This window comes from Hibiscus syriacus, unplaced genomic scaffold, assembly GCF_006381635.1.
Source record: "Hibiscus syriacus cultivar Baekdansim isolate YM2019G1 unplaced genomic scaffold, ASM638163v2 tig00111402_pilon, whole genome shotgun sequence".
In the NCBI taxonomy this organism is placed as follows: domain Eukaryota; kingdom Viridiplantae; phylum Streptophyta; class Magnoliopsida; order Malvales; family Malvaceae; genus Hibiscus; species Hibiscus syriacus.
Genome location: NW_024063082.1, coordinates 2460569 through 2481369, shown reverse-complemented (window position 1 = coordinate 2481369; position 20801 = coordinate 2460569). Strand labels below are relative to the sequence as shown.

General features: G+C 34.6%; 2 protein-coding genes across 3 annotated transcripts; one reads left to right on the top strand and one right to left on the bottom strand.

Annotated features, from left to right (window-relative positions):
* The first annotated feature begins 16330 nt into the window (after positions 1–16330).
* On the top strand, positions 16331–18314 carry LOC120162184 (apoptosis-inducing factor homolog A-like). Its single transcript, XM_039172360.1, has 4 exons — positions 16331–16594; positions 16873–17129; positions 17376–17827; positions 17926–18314. The coding sequence occupies exons 1-4, from the start codon at positions 16485–16487 to the stop codon at positions 18181–18183; spliced, it is 1077 nt and encodes a 358-aa protein (XP_039028291.1). The 5' UTR covers positions 16331–16484; the 3' UTR covers positions 18184–18314.
* Positions 18315–18527: 213 nt separating this feature from the next.
* On the bottom strand, positions 18528–20465 carry LOC120162182 (histone deacetylase 8). Of its 2 annotated transcripts, none has more exons than XM_039172359.1 (3): positions 20127–20465; positions 19458–19936; positions 18528–18920 (listed from the first exon to the last, which is right to left on the bottom strand). In XM_039172359.1, the coding sequence occupies exons 1-3, from the start codon at positions 20383–20385 to the stop codon at positions 18618–18620; spliced, it is 1041 nt and encodes a 346-aa protein (XP_039028290.1). In that variant the 5' UTR covers positions 20386–20465; the 3' UTR covers positions 18528–18617. The 2 variants fall into 2 exon arrangements, with proteins under 2 accessions (XP_039028290.1, XP_039028289.1); XM_039172358.1 differs by having other exon boundaries at positions 19458–20038; positions 20127–20461.
* Between the last annotated feature and the right edge of the window lie 336 nt (positions 20466–20801).

The window sequence follows — 20801 nt, the reverse complement described above, 5'->3', positions numbered from 1 at the left end:
AACAATACAAACATAGCAACCCTACATAACAATAAAAAAAGGTAAAAAAGAAGGAAACTCTATCAACATTAAGAAAGGTTGTGACGTGCTTAGCAAGCTACCTGTAAAAGTTCAATTTTCAGAGCAGAAACAAAAGAAATGTAGTATTGTATCTTACTTTCTCAACCCAAGCTTCCTGTTGACGAAAACGGGTAAAGAAAACGAAAGAACACGAGAATTTTACGAGGTTCGGCAATGTGCTTACGTCCTCGGTGCCTAGGCGGCGCTAGAAGTTTTATTCAATGATATTTTAGGTCTAGGTTACATCTCTATTTATAATAGAAAACCCTGGTACATAATTACAAAATCAACCCTGTACCGTACCGCGGGGGCTGCGCCCCCACACCCCCAACCCACATAATTCGTAACCCCACAACGAGACTTTTTATGAGCCATACATAACAAATCTCCACCTTGGCGAATATCCTGCCCCTTGGAAACTTCAATGTGGGTTGGGTTACCTTGCTTCTTTAACAACTCGAAACATTCAACAAGTCCAAGCAATGCTTGAACTTGTCTGTCGTAACTGGCTTGGTGAACATATCAGCGGCATTCTCATCAGTATGTACCTTCTGAAACAAAACCTCTCCAGATGCAACCAACTCTCTGATCTTGTGGAACCTTACATCAATATGTTTAGTTCTAGCACGATACACCTGATTCTTAGCCAAGTGAATAGCACTTTGATTATCACAAAGCAACTGAACTCCACCTTGTTGAACACCCAACTCCTTCACTAAACCAGTAAGCCATAAAGCTTCTTTTGCAGCTTCAGCCGCTGCCATGTATTCAGCTTCAGTTGTAGATAGTGCCACGACAGATTGAACAGTAGACTTCCAGCAAATAGGCCCTCCACCAAGAGTAAACACATACCCTGTCGTAGATCTTCTATTATCCAAGTCACCTGCATAATCTGAATCCACATATCCTACAACCAAAGGATTATCCCGCTGACTCCCAAAAACAATTCCATGTCCCACAGTACCCTTTAAGTACCGAAAGATCCACTTGACTGCATCCCAATGTTGCTTACCAGGTTTAGACATGTACTTACAAACTTGACTAACAGCATGAGCTAAATCAGGACGAGTACATACCATCGCATACATCAAGCAGCCAACAGCATTAGAATACGGAACCTTTGCCATATTTTCAGCTTCCTTATCTGTCTTAGGGCACTGTTCTGATGAGAGCTTAAAGTGATTCGCCAATGGAGTGCTAACTGGTTTCGCGCTGCTCATCGCAAACCTTTCTAGTATTTTCTCAACATAACCCCGTTGAGATAGCCGCAGTTTCCTTGAGTCTCTGTCCCTGCAAATTTCCATTCCAAGAATTTTCTTTGCAGCACCTAAATCTTTCATATCAAATTCCTGACTCAATAAAGTTTTCAAACCGATAACATCATCCATGTTCTTCGCAGCAATCAACATATCATCAACATACAGTAATAGAAAAATAAAAGAACCATCATCAAGGCTCTTAACATAGACACAACAATCATACTCACATCGGTTGTAGCGAATCTTGATCATATAGGAGTCAAACCATTTATACCACTGTCTCGGAGACTGTTTCAACCCGTACAAAGATTTCTTAAATCTGCAAACTAAATGCTCGTTTCCAGGTTGAGTGAAACCTTCAGGTTGCCGCATGTAGATCTGCTCCTCTAAATCACCATGCAAAAAAGTAGTTTTAACATCCATATGCTCTAAATGCAAATCCCAACTAGCCACCAATGCAAGTACTGCTCGGATTGAAGTGTGCCTGACCACAGGAGAAAAGATTTCATCATAATCAACTTCTTTCTGCTGTGAAAAACCCTTCGCTACCAAACGAGCCTTGAACTTTGGTATTCACAGACTTGGATGAGCCATCACGCTTCTCATCGGTCTGCTTTTTCAACTTCGGACAGTCTCGCTTCATATGTCCCGCCTCCTTGCACTTGTAACAGTGAATCGTCTTCTTATCCCTGGATTTGGATCTGGAATTCCGCTTCCCGGACCCTGCCTTCTCTGGCTTCCGTCCACGATCTCGATTACCCTTGACATATAAGCTATCGGCTTGAGAGCTTTCCCCTGCATTCTGCTTCCGCTGGTTGTGAGCCAACAAGGCTGCAGTAATCTCCTCAACGTTGATAGTCTCTTTCCCATATGTAAGAGTAGTCACCATGTGTTCGTAAGAGGAAGGCAACGAACACAACAGAATCATCGCTCTGTCTTCATCCTCAATTTTCACATCAAGCCGAGCCAGATCAGAAACGATTTGATTGAAGACATTCACGTGTTGCGCCAAATCGTGATCGTCCTGCATCTTCAGCCCATACAGCCGCTGCTTCAGATACAGTTTTGTCGTTAAGGATTTGGACATAAACTGACTTTCCAACTTCCTCCAAATTTCGTCTGGAGACGATAGATGCATGACGTGATACATGACCTCGTCCGCCAAGCATAATCGTATGGTTCCTGCCGCTCGCTGCTGCAATTCTTCCCAATCTTCCTCATCCATCGACGCCGGCTTTGTAGGTCGCAAAGCCTTCAAGATCCCTTGCTGCGCCAATAGATCCTTCACCCTCGTTTGCCATAATCCGAAGTTACCCTGACCATCGAATTTCGCGACTTCGAATTTTGCTCCTGACATCTGATACCAATTGTTGACGAAAACGGGTAAAGAAAACGAAAGAACACGAGAATTTTACGAGGTTCGGCAATGTGCTTACGTCCTCGGTGCCTAGGCGGCGCTAGAAGTTTTATTCAATGATATTTTAGGTCTAGGTTACATCTCTATTTATAATAGAAAACCCTGGTACATAATTACAAAATCAACCCTGTACCGTACCGCGGGGGCTGCGCCCCCACACCCCCAACCCACATAATTCGTAACCCCACAACGAGACTTTTTATGAGCCATACATAACACTTCCTTAAATTCAACAATGTAAGGATGCTGAATCCGTGCAATAAGTGCCATCTACATTCCAAAAAATTCTAAAACTATTTTATAGATTGGAAATTAAACTCTAATACAGATTTTATTTAAAATTTGAAAATAAACTAACTTCCTGATGCGCATATCTCCTGCAACACTCCGTTTGTCGCGCCAATCTGATCTTCTTCAACACACACCTGAAAATTTTACAAAACCTTACCAAAAATTAAAAAAATCGAAGTTACACTTTACTGAAAAACAATAATGTAAGCAAGTAGAAAAATAATACTTTTTCTTCTCGGATTTATGATGAACGAGAATGGCAGCACCGAAAGCACCACGGCCGATCTGCTCCATGATCTCGTAATGATCCATCCGAGACTCCATTGCTTTTACCTCTTTACTCGGTCTTTTTTTCTTTCAAAGCAATATTACGAACAAAAGTAGCTACTGAGAGGGGGGCGAAAATCAATTTCCTTTCGTCTTAAAAACAATAATTTCTCCTGATCTCAGAACCATTGCCGAATTCGTAGCTTCAATTCCAATGCTGCGAATACGTTTCAGTAACCAACCGAACAGTGTTAGCGATCAGTTTTCAAAGCCATCGAAATCTTCGTCTGCGTTCCTCTCCTCCTTTCATTACGGTTGAGCTGTAAAGTTTTTCTCTTTCACTTAACTCAATTGCAGGAAATAATATATATATATATATATATATATATTTAAATAGTTACGAATTTTATAGAGAGAAATAGAGGTGGTTAAAATAACTAAAGCACGACATTGAGTAGTTAATCAAATGTAAAACTTATTAACTCTTTAATTATTGGATAAAATATACATCAGGTCATTCAATTATTAGTTTGGTTACAAATCGATCATCTTTTTCTACAATTTATAATTTAATACTCAATTAATATATTGTTACAAGTCATTGGCCATTAATATAGACGAAGTAGTGATGTAGCATGATACAATAATAATTTTATTGCCATAAATTTATACATCCTATCGATTTGATATTGATTCGAAATAATTCAATAAATTTAAACTTTCATATTCCAAAAATTATATCAATTTAATCTTTATTCTTTTCTCATAAATGTTATTCCATGTATTTTTCTGATATAATAATAATTTAACAATAATAATCCTAGTTGAATAAAGCAATATCATACCACAGGACTACCTCCTTGTTGGATCTCATTTTCCTCTTAATTTATTTATTCACACAATAAACCGTGTGAGTTTTTGTATTTGGTCAAATAAAATTTGAATCATAATTCTTACATGATATAGTAAAGTAATTTTTTTTTCTAAAAAGAAGGAATGAAGGTTTTATAAATTATATTTTATTCACATTTATTGTCACCAATTATATCTATTGTAATGATAAACTTACTTTACAATTTGGGTAAAGTACATAAATAGTCCCTTGACTATAGGATACTATTTTATTGACTTTTATCGATTATTAAAAGTTATAAAATGGTTCTTTGACTATAAGAAGTTATTTTATTGAGTCCATCAACTATTAAAAGTTACAAAATGGTCACCTGACTATTCATTATGTTTCAAACCCGTTCTTATTCGTTAAAATATTAACAACAATCTAAGCTGGATGTTAGCCTGTTGATTGAGATATGATAAAATTTAATCTTATAATTTCAAACGGCTATCATATCTCAGTCAACATGTTAACGTCCAACTCAGACGACCGTTAATTTTTAAACAGAAATGGACGAATTTAGAACATAATGAATACTCGAGTGATCATTTTGTAACTTTTAATAGTTGAGGGACCCATTAAATAAATACCCTACAATCGAGGGACCATTTGTGTACTTTGCCCTTTCAATTTTGATAAATCTCATTTAGTTGAATGTCTTAATTTCTTCACCAAGAGCATTGGTATTGCTTATGTTTTGGATGATAGGTTTGTTACAAAATTTAAAATGAGAATTTTGAATAGAGAAGTTTAGCATTCAAATTTTTTAATATAATTATTAATAACTATGTATTAATATTTAATTAATTTCAATAAGATATAATTAAATATAAATTTTTCATTTCATATTAAAACAAAACTGAGTTTGACGAACCCATTTCACAGCAAGTTGCACAATACCATTGAGTTGACAATTTGGAAGCAATGATTGGTTATTAGTGTGTTTATATACAAAATCGAAAATTTAAAAAATAAGTAAATAATTGAAATAGAAATCGAAAGGCTCATGTTGTTGCACTGCCAAAGAGGAAATTGGAGAATTGTTTGAGCCCACGCGCTCTGCCTCCCTCACTGTAATTGCGCCGGGTCTAAGGAATTTATCCTCTCTCGAATGTCAACATTTGGCAAACGCCAGTTTTATTCAGGCTGGCGGCCCATCTCAGCTCTCTCTGCTCTAGGTTAACACGCGGGTACATGATAAAATCTCAACCGTTAAAAGCTATAAAATTATTGTTATAATTATTTATATGTTTTAAACTTATATTTTTTTATTAAAAATTAACTGCATTTTAAGTTAGACGTTAATATATTAATGGAGATATGATAAAATATGATTTCATAACCTCAAATGACTATTATATCTTAGTCAGTATATTAATATCTAGTTTCATCAATTTTTAATAGAAAAAGACGAATTTGAAATATATAAATAGTTTATGATCATTTTGTACCTTTTAATAGTCGATAGACTCAAAACAATGTCCTATAGTTGAGAGACTATTTTGTAATTATTTATAGTTGGGACACTCAACAAAATAACACCCATAGTCGGGATCATTTGTGTACTTTACCCTAAAATGAAACTCTGATTTTATCCATTAAAATGATTTAGGGTAAATTACAAATTTTTATCATTCAACTTTCTTCTCACTCATATTTTGATTATTAAAATTTTAAAAAATTCAATTTGATCACCCAATTTTAACATTGCATCGCTTTTGATCAATCAATCGTTAAATAATAAACGATATGACGACACACCAAAATGATGTCATTTTACTCCTTAAAAAATAAAATTTAAACCAAAACGATATCGTTCTGAATTCTTATAAGAGATCTTTTTGTTTTATTTTATTTTTCTTCTATTTTCTATATTTTTCTTCTTTCTCTTCCTCTTATTTTTTCTCCCTCTATTAAACCTAACCAAATTTCAAAATTTTATACTAAACTCAGTTTGTCTTTCTTAACGTGAATATGATATTCGTTTAATCAGATAATACTCTCAAATTTCATAAATCTAACGTTCTAAATATTACTCTTATTATAAATTAATCCTTAAACTTTTGAACATTCTAATTTCATTCTTAAACTATGATATTCTTTCTAAATTGATCTCCAAACTTATATATCTAATATGATTGATTGATTTGATCTAATATATTTAACACAAAAAATATTATTATTCTAAAAATTGTCATTACACCTTATATAAATAATTATAATATAAATTGTTTCAAAGCCTTCTCCCTCGCCATTCACTATTGGTTAAAAACTTAGTTTACAAGTTAAAACCAACAAAGATTATAATGTAAAAAGTACTATAATTACTTAATTATTGTCATTATAAGAGAAGAAAGGTTATGGTATTAATGGAAGAGTTGGTTGGATGTTGTCTCATGAACAATTTAGAAAGGAAAAGAGAAAAGAAAAGGTGGGATCTAATTTTCTCTAGCAATTTTATGATTATTTATATTTAATTAGTTTGTAATACTAGATAAAATAAAATACATCACATTTCGTTAAACTATGTAAAAATAATTTTTTAAGTTATTAAACTTTTAAAAGTTGACAAAATTTATCAAATTATTATAAAATGACCACCACAACATTAAATAATAAATATTAATAAATTTAATGATCATTTATAACATCACAATGATTATTTTGTAACAATTTGATAAATTTAATAATTATTTTATAACTTTTAAAATTTTAATGGCTAAAATTATTTTAACATAATTCAGTGACATCTGATATATTTTACCCAATATTTTCTTTCTTTTAACTGATAGTAGTAGCAAGTTTTATTAAATAAAGAGTAAGTAAAAAAATCGATGGAGAACATCAATAGCGTTCAAGAAGATCAAAGAGCCACAAAGAAAGTAAAGAATCGGGAAATAACAATGGAAGATGACGAAAAAACTCAGCAAACAGAGAATATGCAATCTGAAGATGACTCCCAAGAAGAATGAACTATGATCAAAGAATATCTCAAGAATTCCGAGAAAATCTCTTATGCTACCATGGCTGCCAAGGGATCAAATCTAAACAAGAACCCCCCAGTCAAGATGACTGAAGAAGAGATAGTATTTCAAGAAGGAGATGTCACCATGGACAGCTCTGGAGAATTTCCTAGAATAAGCTTTTCACAGTGAATCCATGATCTGATTGATCGAAACATGAAACAAGTTATTGTCACTAGACTGTTGGGGAAGAAGATTGGATATAAAGTGCTACTAAACAGAATCCAGGCATTATGGATGCCGATAGACAACTTCAATTTAATAGATCTTTATAATGACTATTATCTAGTTAAGTTTGAAAATTTGGATGACTATTATAGAGTTCTTATTGATGGCCCTTGGATGATATATGGAAGCTACCTGACTGTTCAACCATGGTCGAGGAATTTTACCACATCTGAAAAGCATCCTTCATAAGTCATAGCCTGGCTGCGACTACCTGGGCTACCTTACAGGTATTACAATGCAGTGTTAATCAGAACAACTGCGAACACGATTGGAAGAGTTATTAAAATTGACTACAATACTAAAGTTGGAGAGAGGGGAAAATTTGCAAGAATTGCAGTTGTTATCGATCTGAAAAAACCTCTAATTCCATGTGTGGAAATTGACGACTTCATCTAAAAGATTGAATATGAAGGGCTGCAACAAATCTGCTTCAATTGTGGTATCTATTTTCATGCAAAAGAAGTCTGTAAAACCAACCAAGAAGAGAAACAGATGGATACATCCAACACTAACAATGTTATTGAAGAACAAGCCAATGTTGAAATTAATAAAGAAAATCCCTTTGGTCCTTGGATGGTTGTTCAACCAAGAGGAAGAAACAGTAAATTTTAAATAACTCAAAACAGAAGTAAAGAGGTTGAACGAATATCAAGACAAGGATCAAGATTTGCCCCTTTACAGGAAGAACAATTAGAGTAAGAATCTAGGGAAACCAATAAAGCTTACCAACATCAAAGGAAGGTAAATGATATACAAGCACTTGATACAAGAACAAACATTTCAACAGATCAGATGAAGAACAGAAGGAGAGATAGAGAATTAATGAGAAACAAAAACTCATTAGCTCAAATTGATATTACAGACCAGACCCAAAAGGAAAGTACCCACACTAACCTTGAAATTGATGATAGTTTAGTTGATGCCCTAATTACTGACAATGAAATGGCAGCGAGTAAAGATAATACTAAGGAGGTGAACGTAGGAGGGATCCAAGTCATGGCGAATGAGGATGCTCAAATCAGTGAACACGGGGTTACAGTGGGAGATGGAATACATACAACAATTACCATTCATGAAAATGACAATCAGAATCTCACTTTTAGATGGAATTTCAACAAAAAGTCAAAACAAGTTTATCACATTACCCAAAAAGGCCTTAAAATTAGAAAATCTAAACCTACCATCAATCCCAACGTTCAATTACTTTCAGAATAGTTCCAAAGAAATACCATAAATTCTGAGAATTTGACTCCTCCTGATAATAGCACTCCTACAACCATTCAAGTGCAAACGATGAAGCAAATTGATCTGGAGCAGAATCAAGGAGAATAACAGAAGGAAAAAGAGCTGACACAAAGCAACTACCCATTACCTCAATAGTTATGAAGATTCTTTTTTGGAACACTCAAGGGGTTGTTAAACCCTCTTTTAGAAGATATTTCAAAGAATATGTGATTATGCACAAACCCAAGATCATTGCCCTGATGGAAACTCACACAAGTGGAAAGAAAGTTGATAGAATTATGAACAATATGTGTTACCTTAACTCCTTCAGAATCGAAGCGCAGGGTCATAGTGGAGGCGTCTGGATTCTTTGGGATAATTCGGTTAAGGTTAAAATCTTAAGTATCTCCAAACAATATGTCCATGCACAGATTAAGGATAGTAGCAGTAATTGCTAGAACTATTTTACAGCTATTTATGTCCCAACCCCAACATTCAGTGTAAGCTATGGAGTCTCCTAGAACAACTCAAGCCTAGCAATAATGAACATTGGATCCTAGGAGGTGACTTTAATTGTATTCTTAAACCCGATGAGAGAACTGGTGGGAGTAATCGGATCAGAGGAGGAAGTAAACACTTCCAAGAGTTCAATTTCAACAACAATTTGATAGATGTTAAGTACGAGGGTGATGAATTTACTTGGAGACGTGGAAACCTATGGCAAAGACTAGATAGATACATTATGAACATGAAGTGGCTAGAATTATACCCTGAAACTAGAGTTCATCACCTTGACCGAATAGGATCAGATCTATGTCATATTCTTCTACATACTATGAACAACCCAAAGGGAATAAAAAGAATCAGTTCAGGTTCCTGGCAGCTTGGATGGACCACCCTGACTTTGAGCAGTTTATTAAAAAAGAATGGGTTAAGAATGATAACCTTACGGAAAGCCTCAATCATATCAGGGAAAGCATCAAGGTTTGGAATAATGAAGTTTTCGGTAACATCAACCAGAAGAAGAAAAAATTAGTTACTAGAGTTAAAGGTATTGATAAAGCTCTTCGATGTTATAATTCTACCATATTGGTATCTCTTGAAAATGATCTCAAGTTGGAATTAGACTCAATTCTTAGACAAGAAGAACTTCTTTGGGCTCAAAGGGCTATATGTAAATGAATTACCCACGGAGACAAAAATACAAAGTACTTCCACTTCTGTGCTATTACTAAGGGCAAGAAAAAACTTATAACAGCCCTCAAAACAGATTCTGATAATTGGTGCGAAGACCAAGAAATGCTTAAAAGTCATGTGAAGAAATTCTACGAGGATCTTTTCACTAAGGACCCTTTAGTAAGGCTTTCTCTTGAGAATAATAGTCATTTTCCTAAACTGAATCTTGAGCAATGGAGTTGGCTTGATAAACCTTTTGATAATATTGAGATTAAAGATGCATTATTCAGTATGAGCCCTCTAAAATCTCCAGGAGTTGATGGGTTTCATGCTAATTTCTTCAAAAAAAAATTGGGATATAGTTGGTGAAAAGTCTGCTATCTAGTCAAACATTGCCTCAATGGTGGTCAGATTGAAGAAGCTTTAAACAGAACGTGTTTGGTTTTAATCCCTAAAGTAGATAACCCTGATAGAATTACCCAATTTAGACCTATAAGCCTCTGTCAGGTTATTTACAAAATTATAACTAAAGTTATCGTTAACCGCCTAAAACCTATTCTTCCTTCTATTATCTCTAATAGCCAAACTAGTTTTGTACCAGGCAGAAATATTATTGACAACATTATCCTAGCTCAGGAGGTGATTCACGCTATGAAGAAAAAGAAAGAAAAGAAGGGGTACCTGGCCATCAAAATTGATATGGAAAAAGTTTATGACATATTAGATTAGAACTTTATTAAGGATAGCATTGAGAAGTTGGGGCTACCTAATAAATTTATTATGGCTATTATGAACTGTATTACCTCCATGACAATCCAAATTAATTGGAATGGAGATCTTACAGAGCCATTTAAACTGTCAAGGGGAATTAGACAGGGAGATCCCCTCTCGCCTTACCTGTTTGTCATCTGCATGGAAAGACTAGTGCAAGAAATTACATTAGCAGTGAAACAAGGTAAGTGGAAACCAATTAAATTTTCTAAAAATGGCCCTAATATTTCTCACATCTTTTTTGCAGATGATCTTATACTCTTTGCGGAAGCAGACAACTCCCAAATCGGAATTATTCAGAATACTCTCCAAAATTTCTGTAACAGCTCAGGGCAGAAAGTTAATTTACAGAAATCTAATATCTATTATTCCAGAAATATTAATGCTCAAACAAGAAGTAACATTACAAGCACGATTGGCATCAAAGAGGTCTACAATCTTGGGAATTACCTTGGAGTTCCACTGTTACACAACAGAATCAATAAAAGAACATATATCAATATCATTCAGAAAGTAAAGAACATGCTATCAGGTTGGAAGGCAAGGACATTATCATTAGCAGGAATAATTACTCTTGCTAAATCAATTCTCAATTCAATTCCAGCATATATCATGCAGTCCATTCTACTTCCTAAAGGAACTTGTGATGAACTTGAGAGACTTACCAGAAATTTTATCTGGGGCCATACTAATGAGCAGAAAGGAATACATCTGGTGAACTGGGATACGCTCTGTAAACCAATCAAAGAAGGGGGACAAGGCCTTAAGAATCTAAGGATCCAAAACAAGGCTTTCATTTTTAAATTAGCTTATAAACTTATTAATAGAAATTATCTTTTATGGGTGCAGGTATTGAGAAACAAATACAAGATGGAATGGGTACTGCCTGATAAGCTAACAAAGAAGGGAGGATCAACTCTTTGGAACAACATATGCAACCTATGGATAGAATTTAAACAGAATATTTGCTGGAACACTGGAAACGGAAATCAAATAGAATTCTGGCAAGACACATGGCTAGATAACAATGTTATCCAGACTATGCAACCAACCAATTGAAATGGAGAATGATAGATCCAAAGTTAAGTAGATGATAAACCATAATGGTACCTGGGACTGGAACAAACTTACTCGATTACTCCCAGGACAAATCATTAATAAATTGAAAGCTTTTCCTCCTCCAGTGGAAGAACGCATTGCAGACTCTCCAAGTTGGATTCTTTCGGAGAAAAGAGTATTCACAGTCAAATCTGCCTACAAGAAAATAGCAAATATCAATTCCATAGAGGACAAAATCTGGAGCACCATTGCCAAGCATAAGAATATCCCCAGAATTAAAACTTTTCTATGGCTTACAGGGAACGACAAATTACTGACCAACTCGGAAAGAGCCCGTAGGCATATGACAGCTGATGAAAGATGCCCGATGTGTAATTATGAGACAGAAGATATCAATCACTTACTGAGATTCTGCCCAAAAAGCCTACTGATTTGGACTGAACTGCTAGATACCCAGAAAATGGATAAGTTTCTGAGTAACAACATCAAGGAGTGGATCATTAATAATATCGAAACAAATGAATCCCCATCGCCAAGAATTGAGAACTGGCTTACCTTCTTCAGCTCTATTATCTGGTACATTTGGAAAAGAAGAAATCAGGTGATTTTCGACTCAGAAATGATCGAAATGGACTCTATAATTTAGAAAGCCATAAGACATACCCAAGATCTTCAAAATACATAAATTACTGAAACTGGAGATACACAAACCAGAAATAGCAACTGATACAAGTGACAGAAACCAGATAGAGGATACTGCAAGGTTAATACTGATGGGACCAAAAGACAGAACACGGGAGAAGCTTTATGCGGGGGAATTGTAAGAGATTACAAAAAAAATTGGCTTTGGGGTTTTGGAAGGAAAATCGGGACTTGTTCCATCTTGGAAGCAGAACTTTGGGGCATCCATAAGGGATTAAAGGTTGCTTGGATGAAGGGAGAAAGAAAAGTAATTTTAGAATCTGACAACAGGAAAGCCATCAACCTCATCAAGAACAAATCGATTGAACACAGGAAATTTACTATCTTGCAACATGTTGAGAAATTATTAAAGAATAATTGGATGGTTGAACTAAAGCACATACCTAGAGAGGTAATTCGAACAACGGATATAATCGCCAAGCAAATATGGAGATATCAGGGAGACATAATCTTGCTACATAATCCCCCCAAAGAAGCTGAGAAGTTTCTAGTTGTTGATAAAACGGGAAGCTGAGCAGCCCTTTGTACCTCTTTTAACCAAAAAAAAAATAAAGAGTAAGTAACCCAAAATTACAAGAAGATTCTACAAAAACAAGAGTAAACTTATCACGTAAGTCATATTTTTTCCAGAAACCATCAAAATGTACAAACTAGTCACCTAAAAATAAAAAAAATGCAAGAAAAATATTAAAATTCAAATAAATAATAGATATGGACAAATACTTTTATCAACAATGAAGAATAAACGCCATGACGACTAACACAAAATTACATATAATAAAAATAACTCGTTGACAAACTCACATTACTACAACTCAATTGCGATATATCCTTAGTGATTATGAGCGTCTATTAAATATTCGACTTGAGAATTAAAACATGAATAGTTCAACATGATAATCAACTAAACACCATCTGAATTCGGAGAAGTTACGTCAAATCCAATCTTGAGAAAAAAAATATCTCAAGAACATATAAAGAACATACTATAAGAATAAATAAAATTATCTACTATTTTTATAAAAAAATGGAAAAACTAATTAAATAATAATATAACTCAGATTAAATGAAAGAAAGAAGAACTAATAATCGATTATCAATTCAAAATTAAAATTGTCATCAATAACTGAAAAAATATAAAAGATAAAAAGTTCAGAGATAAAAAAGAAAAAAGAAAACACAATAAAACAAAAATAGAGGCTCACACTCTCATCTATTACCCTTGAAATATTTTATAACATAGTAATGTGTTTAATTTAATTCTCGAAGTTGAAGGTATGCAAAGAAATTAAATTATATTTTATTGTGTAGTTTAATATTATTTTATGAATCCTCCCTTTCTTAACTTTCCCTCCTGTATCTCTTCGTTAACCATAATCACCATAACCACCGTCACTTTTTATCCTTCCATACTATGCTTACAACTTAAATCATTTCATCTTTAATTGTATAAAGTTATTGTTAGCATACCATGTCAATTAGATTGTTTCATAATTTTTCTTTCTTTTTCCCTATGAAATTGCTTACAAAGTGTAAGAACTAAGAATTGACTGACTCTCCGTGTTCTACAATAAATGTTAATTACATCTCAGAATAAAAAGAAAACCAATGGGAGTTTTTATGTAAAATTAATTACGATTTAACTTAATATGTAATGAAGATAACACGATTTAGGTTGCTAGCATGGGAAGGAAGGAAATTGACTGTGACTATGGTGATTATGGTCAACGAAGAGAGGGGTAGATGAGAGTTAAGAGGTTGAAGAAGAGATGGAGAGTTAACGTTGATATGGAAAGAAAGAAATAATTATAAAATAAAACTAAATTTAATAATGATTAAGAAAAAATTGTAAACATATTTGAATTGGTTATATGACGAAGAGGACTCATAAAATAACTTTTTCATATCTAAAATTTTTCAAACTTGTGAATAGTATTTCACTTTTGAAATCGGTAATACAACTCCTAAAGAATTAGTTTCACAATGGAATTAATCAATCCTTACGCATGTATGTATAATTTTGAGCGTTTAAGCTAAAGTCTCGTTTTGAATTTTATTATGCATATTTTATCTTTAGAGTTATTATAGTTTAAATTTAAATATGTTTTTTTTTTCTATCAACAATCTATAGAGCAAGTGATTAAAAGCTTTAAGTTAATCTTTTTCATTTTTTTAAGTTCCGAGTTCAATACTCATTAAAAACAAAATTTCCTCTTTTTCTTCTCCTACATAAAAAATTGTTCAAAAACACTTTACCCCAAAAAGATATTATTAACAAACAAATAGAACCAAATATCATATCCTTGTTTACCAAGATAAAAGTTATTGCAAATTGCAAACCACCTGAGTTGATTTACGTGTCTATACCCGAAGAATAATTCAATTCTGTTTGCTTTTCTCTTCCTTTATAAAATCACCCTCCCCCGCTCAACAACAACAAAATAAAAATATATATTTAATTACATATTATTATAATAAAGTTCAATTACCGTATGATTTTTCAAATGAAATCAGATTTAAATATTAAGTGAGAAGCGTAGGAAGTTATTAAATAGAATGTAAAAGCAATTCTGTCCAACACAAATTTATTAAATGAATTGAGTACGTATACGTCGCAATTAGTTTATTCAGAATTCTAGATGTAAGTTTTCAATTTAACAATACGTAAGCCTTGAATATTTATATTGCATTTTCCGGGACAATTCTAGATGTAACTTATCATCTGACTATTTCCAAACGCATAAGCCGGTAGGAGGTCGAAAGCTTGATTGCAACGATAAGCATTCTAGTTTAATGGAAATTATGAATCTTCAAGTTTGAGCTTTAATAATGCACGTGAGTCATCTCTGCATTTATTAATTAGGTAGAATCATCTTCTTTAACTTGTCAATTTTGAATTTTGAATTATGTTAATTTATTTTTCTTTTTAGTTATTGAATTTTCAAACGTTACAAAATAATTATTTTTTTTAAATAAATCACTAATTTTATTCAAAATAGGAAATATCCTAAATTAATAAATATTTACAATTATAATTGTAAATTAGGCCGACATTTTCCTATAATAATTGAAACAAAACTAGCAACTTAAAATCATATAAGGACCATACAAGTAAAAATTAAAATCTAACCAATAAAACTCGAACAAATATATAGATACAAACATATCTGGTCGCATCGACAAACGAACTACAAAAGGGGATCAAAATACTGAAAGACCAACGACAAACCGCAAATCGGACTCGAACTATGTGAAAAGCTATCCACGAACACATAACGGGCATCCAAATCCAATCCAAGGGTCCAAAGCAGAGAAAATAAACAATATATCAAATAAGTGTCATCTTGACCTGTCGTGGCGATGTCTAATCAAATCTTAGGAAAAAAAATAAATGAAAACAACGGTCAAACGGTCAAAAAACGTGCCAAAAGACAGAGAAAAGCGTGTCATACAAGCAGACTCACTGAAAAAACAAAAGAAAATAAAAGGACAATAAAGAATACCGACGGTCGACAACCAACATTAAAGTTGGTGCCGCCACCGATCAACAAAGACAAAATGATATATAAAACATTATAAATAGTAATAAATTTTGATAAATTTAAAGATTATTTTATATAATTTAATAAATTTAATGAGTATTTTAAAAACGCTTAATGAGTATTTTATAATATTTAAAAATTCATTGATCAAGTAAATTATTTCTAATAGTTAAGTGATATCTAATGTAGTTTGTCTAAATATCAATATTAAACAATGATCGAGCCATCCAATCCATTAGATCAGTCCTTGGACCCAAGACGAAGAGACTATTTATTTATTTAATGTAATTTTTTTTGAATAGAATGTAATTTTTAATTGAATATTCTTAGATCTTATTTTCGCGGAAGGGATGCTTTTGGAATAACATAATGCAGGCTGTATTTACAAAATATGAGATTTGGAAGAATTTAAGCTTTCTTCCCTGTCAATGGTTGACCTTGCATTTCTTTATCAAAACCAAACACCAATTCTCCCTTTGATGCCAACTTAAGTTGCTTTAAAATAAGCACCCGCGCTTGCTTTTCTTCCATGATCTGAAACAAGGCAAGGAAAAAAAAACTGAATACATTATGGAATCTGGAGGAGGAAGAAGAAGGGTGGTAGTTGTTGGCGGTGGAATTGGCGGCTCTCTCCTCGCCAAAACTATCCAATTCAATGCTGATCTTACTCTCATCGATCCGTAAGATTTCATTGTCAATTCATTTCTTATGAAAAACTTTGAAATGCAGGTTTAATGAGCCGAGCAGCTGAATTGAATATCTTGGTTTATTTTATTTTTCCTTGTGCAAGCCTTTTGATATGTGTACAGAATATAGAATTGTAGTTATTTTGGGTTACTTTAGCTTGTATTTGGCTCTTTAAAAGTTCTTAATGCTGGCAACTGATTGAACTGGATTTGGTCAATTGCCGTGGAGTGGAGAGGGATTAATGGGATGTCCTTGTTTTAATCAATCTCAGGAAGGAGTATCTTGAGCTCACATGGGCAAACTTAAGGAACATGGTGGAGCCATCGTTTGCGGATAGATCAGTGATAAACCATAGAGATTACCTTACCAATGGACGTATCGTTACGTCCGCTGCGATAAGCATCACCGACACCGAAGTATTGACCGCCGACGGCCGTCATATTGTTTATGATTATCTTGTAATAGCTACTGGACACGCTGATCATGTTCCCATAACTAAGTCGGAGAGACTTCACCAATATGATGCAGGTAAAAAACTGCAGTAACTAATTGTCTTCCTATTCTTATTATTAGGAGTGGAGAATATGAACATACTGCAAATGTTTTGTGAAATCAAAGTGAATTATCAATTGTGCATATATCCTAGCTGTAGAATGCATTCTTGAGGATTTCACTCAAGTCGAGCACGATTCTTCAGCCTTTTAGTACGTTATAAAGAATATTTTTGGATTATATTCTGCTCAAGTTAATTCCATTATATCCTCATGCTGGCAGAAAATAAAAAGATACAATCTGCTCAGTCTATTTTGATTGTCGGAGGAGGTCCGTCTGGTGTTGAACTTGCTGGAGAAATCGCCACCGACTTTCCCGGAAAGAATGTTACCCTGGTCCATAAGGGACCGAGGTTGGTTGAATTCATAGGAACAAAGGCTTCTGATAAGAGTTTAGGTTGGCTGAGATCAAAGAAAGTTGAAGTAAAACTAGAGCAAGCAGTTGATCTGAATTCCACTTCGGATGGAAGCCAAGTATATCAAACCTCGGCCAGAGAAAGCATCAAAGCAGATTGTCATTTCCTCTGTGTCGCAAAACCATTGTCTACAGCATGGCTTAGTGAGACTATATTGAAGACCAACTTGGATAAAAATGGAAGGTTGATGGTTGATGAGTATTTGAGAGTCAAGGGTCGAAGCAACATATTTGCAATTGGAGATATCACTGATATCCCAGTAAGTCCTCGCCAAAGATTAATATACTATCTCTCAGTGCTAACCTTCCAAATGTGTAGGGTTTTATGTATTGAATCCACCCTCTTTTGTTCATCCAGGAACTCAAACAAGGTTACATAGCTCATAAACATGCCATGGTGGTCTTTAAAAACCTGAAGCTGTTGATTGATGGAGGTAAAGAAAGCAAAATGACCAAGTACAAGCCTGGTTCGGCGATTGCAATGGTTTCCCTTGGCAGGAAAGATGCCGTCGCCCAGTTTCCTTTTACGACCCTCAGCGGACGTGTTCCAGGCTTGCTCAAATCCCGAGACTTGTTTGTGGGCAGAACCAGAAAGCAGATGGGTTTACAGCCTTAAGCTTATACGAACGTCTAAAACAAGTCAGTTTGCTATTGTAGTTTCCACATATCCCCATTGTTTTGGTAAGAGATTCATGTATTTATGTTCTTATAATGTTTCATGTCCTTTTGGCTGTTCACTTGTATGCTGCTTGACTTTGTGCATTGACATGTATCTTAATTTGTTAGTAAAAGTTCCAAAAGTGTTCAACTCGTCAAGTATTTAGACTTGAAAATGAATGTCAGTATTTATATTTTGTTAGTCTTTATAAGATGCCCGAAATCGATACGCAGCATAACAAATAATCAACAAGCATCAAAATTCGACATATGTATACCTTGAGCACTGAAAGTCCGAAACAATGAGAAAAACGATGAGAAGTTTCGAATTATCATGCAAGACAATAAGAAGAACAATGTCATTGGATTCCTGAGATACGGCAAAACCCTATATCAAACTTCCTTTAAGATTGGTACATTTTTCATTTGGAACTGCTTTATTGCTTCGATTACTTTTACAGCAAACGCTTCATCCTCGGGGTAATATGCAATAGGATCAGACAACAATGGGAATGGAAGATTGAGCACACCTTCTAGCGTCGCATGAACGCAATAAGCCGAGTATGTAATATGGTATCCGCCTTCTTGGACGATAAGAAGTCGCCCACCACAATGCTTATCTGCCAATCTACGAACTGTCTGTCCAATCTCACGATAACCATCCATTGTCAAGCATTGTCTTCCATTTGGATCAAACTGCACATTTATTTATGCAAACAACACTTGTTTAGTTGGGGATAGTAAGCAACATCTACTTTAGACATTTCAGGATTCGTCTAGGTTCATTACTGCTTGATCACTACAACTAAACACAACAGACATTAAACAAGGAAAATGCAGATATGGAAAGAGCTTCACAAGTCGAAAGGGATTATCTGTCAAGCTATTATTCACTCAAACACCGAACTTTGTTTTACTATATTTAAGATTTAAGAATGAACAACTCAGAACATCGAACCGGAATATGCAAATATGCATAAAGCCTTTAACCGGGCAAGAATAACTTTGAAGTGCTTAATAGGATTCAAACTCACAAACATTCAGCTTTGAACCAGCTCGGAAAGATCATGTGCAAGTGGTTTAGAAAATGCAACATTTTATCCCTCAGACATCCCCTAATGTGTTTCGATTTCATATATCTACTCTGTCAAGGTAATTTCAATCTGCAGGAGTATAACATGCCACCTCAATGAATACACAAAATTTAGAATAGGAACAAAAGAATTAACTCACAGCACTTGAGTCTTGACCAATCACCAGGACCATCATATCCGGCTCGAACTTTTCAACAGCAGGGATAACCAACTCCGTCATCGCATATCCGTATCCCTTGTCACCGGTTCCATTTGGCAAAGGTATATTCAAATTATACCCGAATCCTTCGCCTTCACCGAGCTCATCAACCGTTCCATTCTGAGGATGAGAAGGACCCCAAGACCCATGATTCATGTGAAGCGAAACCGTAAGAACTTTATCCGACCGGTAGAACCCCTCTGCAGTCCCATTGCCGTAATGAACATCGATGTCTACAACCGAAACCCGTTTACACCCGGAATCCAAAGCCAATTGAACGGCGAGACCGGCGTTGTTGAAAAAGCAATACCCATCAGCTCGAGTAGGTTGAGCATGGTGACCCGGAGGCCTCACCAATGCATAAGCAAGTTCCCCATGGCCATCGAGTATGAATTTCATAGCTGAGAGAGTAGTACCAGCTGCTAAAAGTGCAGCATCAAATGAACCAGGTTTCAACAAGGTTCCACAGCAGACTTCCTTACCCCCATTTTTATCAGCTTCAACCAACATATTAACATATTCTGGGAAATTTACCAAATTAAACTAATTACACCAAAAGTTCAAATTTTCCAGTAAACCAAAATCAAAGCCAAATAAAGAAATAGGTACCTTGGGAATGAAAAGATAGAAGCTGAGGAATAGTAGCAGGAGTCCCAGGGAGCCAAGAGATGTAAGGAGATATGGGTCCTTTTCTGAGGATGGAGACCATGTTTCTGACCCTGTCTGAATTCTCTGGATGTTTTTCTAACACCTCAAGGAAACCAGGGTCCATCCCAGTGTCGAATACGCCTTTGCCTGTATCGTGGCTTAGCATCCCCTCGTGCCAAAACACGTTGATGCAAGCTGTTGGGGCTGTCGGAGAAGACATTTTCGGAACTCAACAGATAGCTCACTTCACTCGCCACTCGGGTTTTTGTTTCCTCTTTTGTGCCTTTTTCTTTCATGGGACTTTGGGTTTAGCTCGCCCAACGGTCCAACTGATGCTGGGCTCAAAAATGGTCCAATTAAGAAAGTGATACTATAATAGTAACATATAGGTCAAACTATGATTTCCATCCCTTTACTATAACTGAATTTAGAATTTAATCTTTGTTCTTTAATTCGACATAATTTAGTCTTTTTACATCTATAATTTTAAAATTAAATGTTTTATTTTTTTAAGTATTAACAAAAATAATTTTTGTTTAATGTGATATATAAACTTTGATTTCGAATAATTATGTACATGAAACTTTGATTTTGTTCAATTATACACATGCATTTTTTTTGTTTCAAAAGTGCACA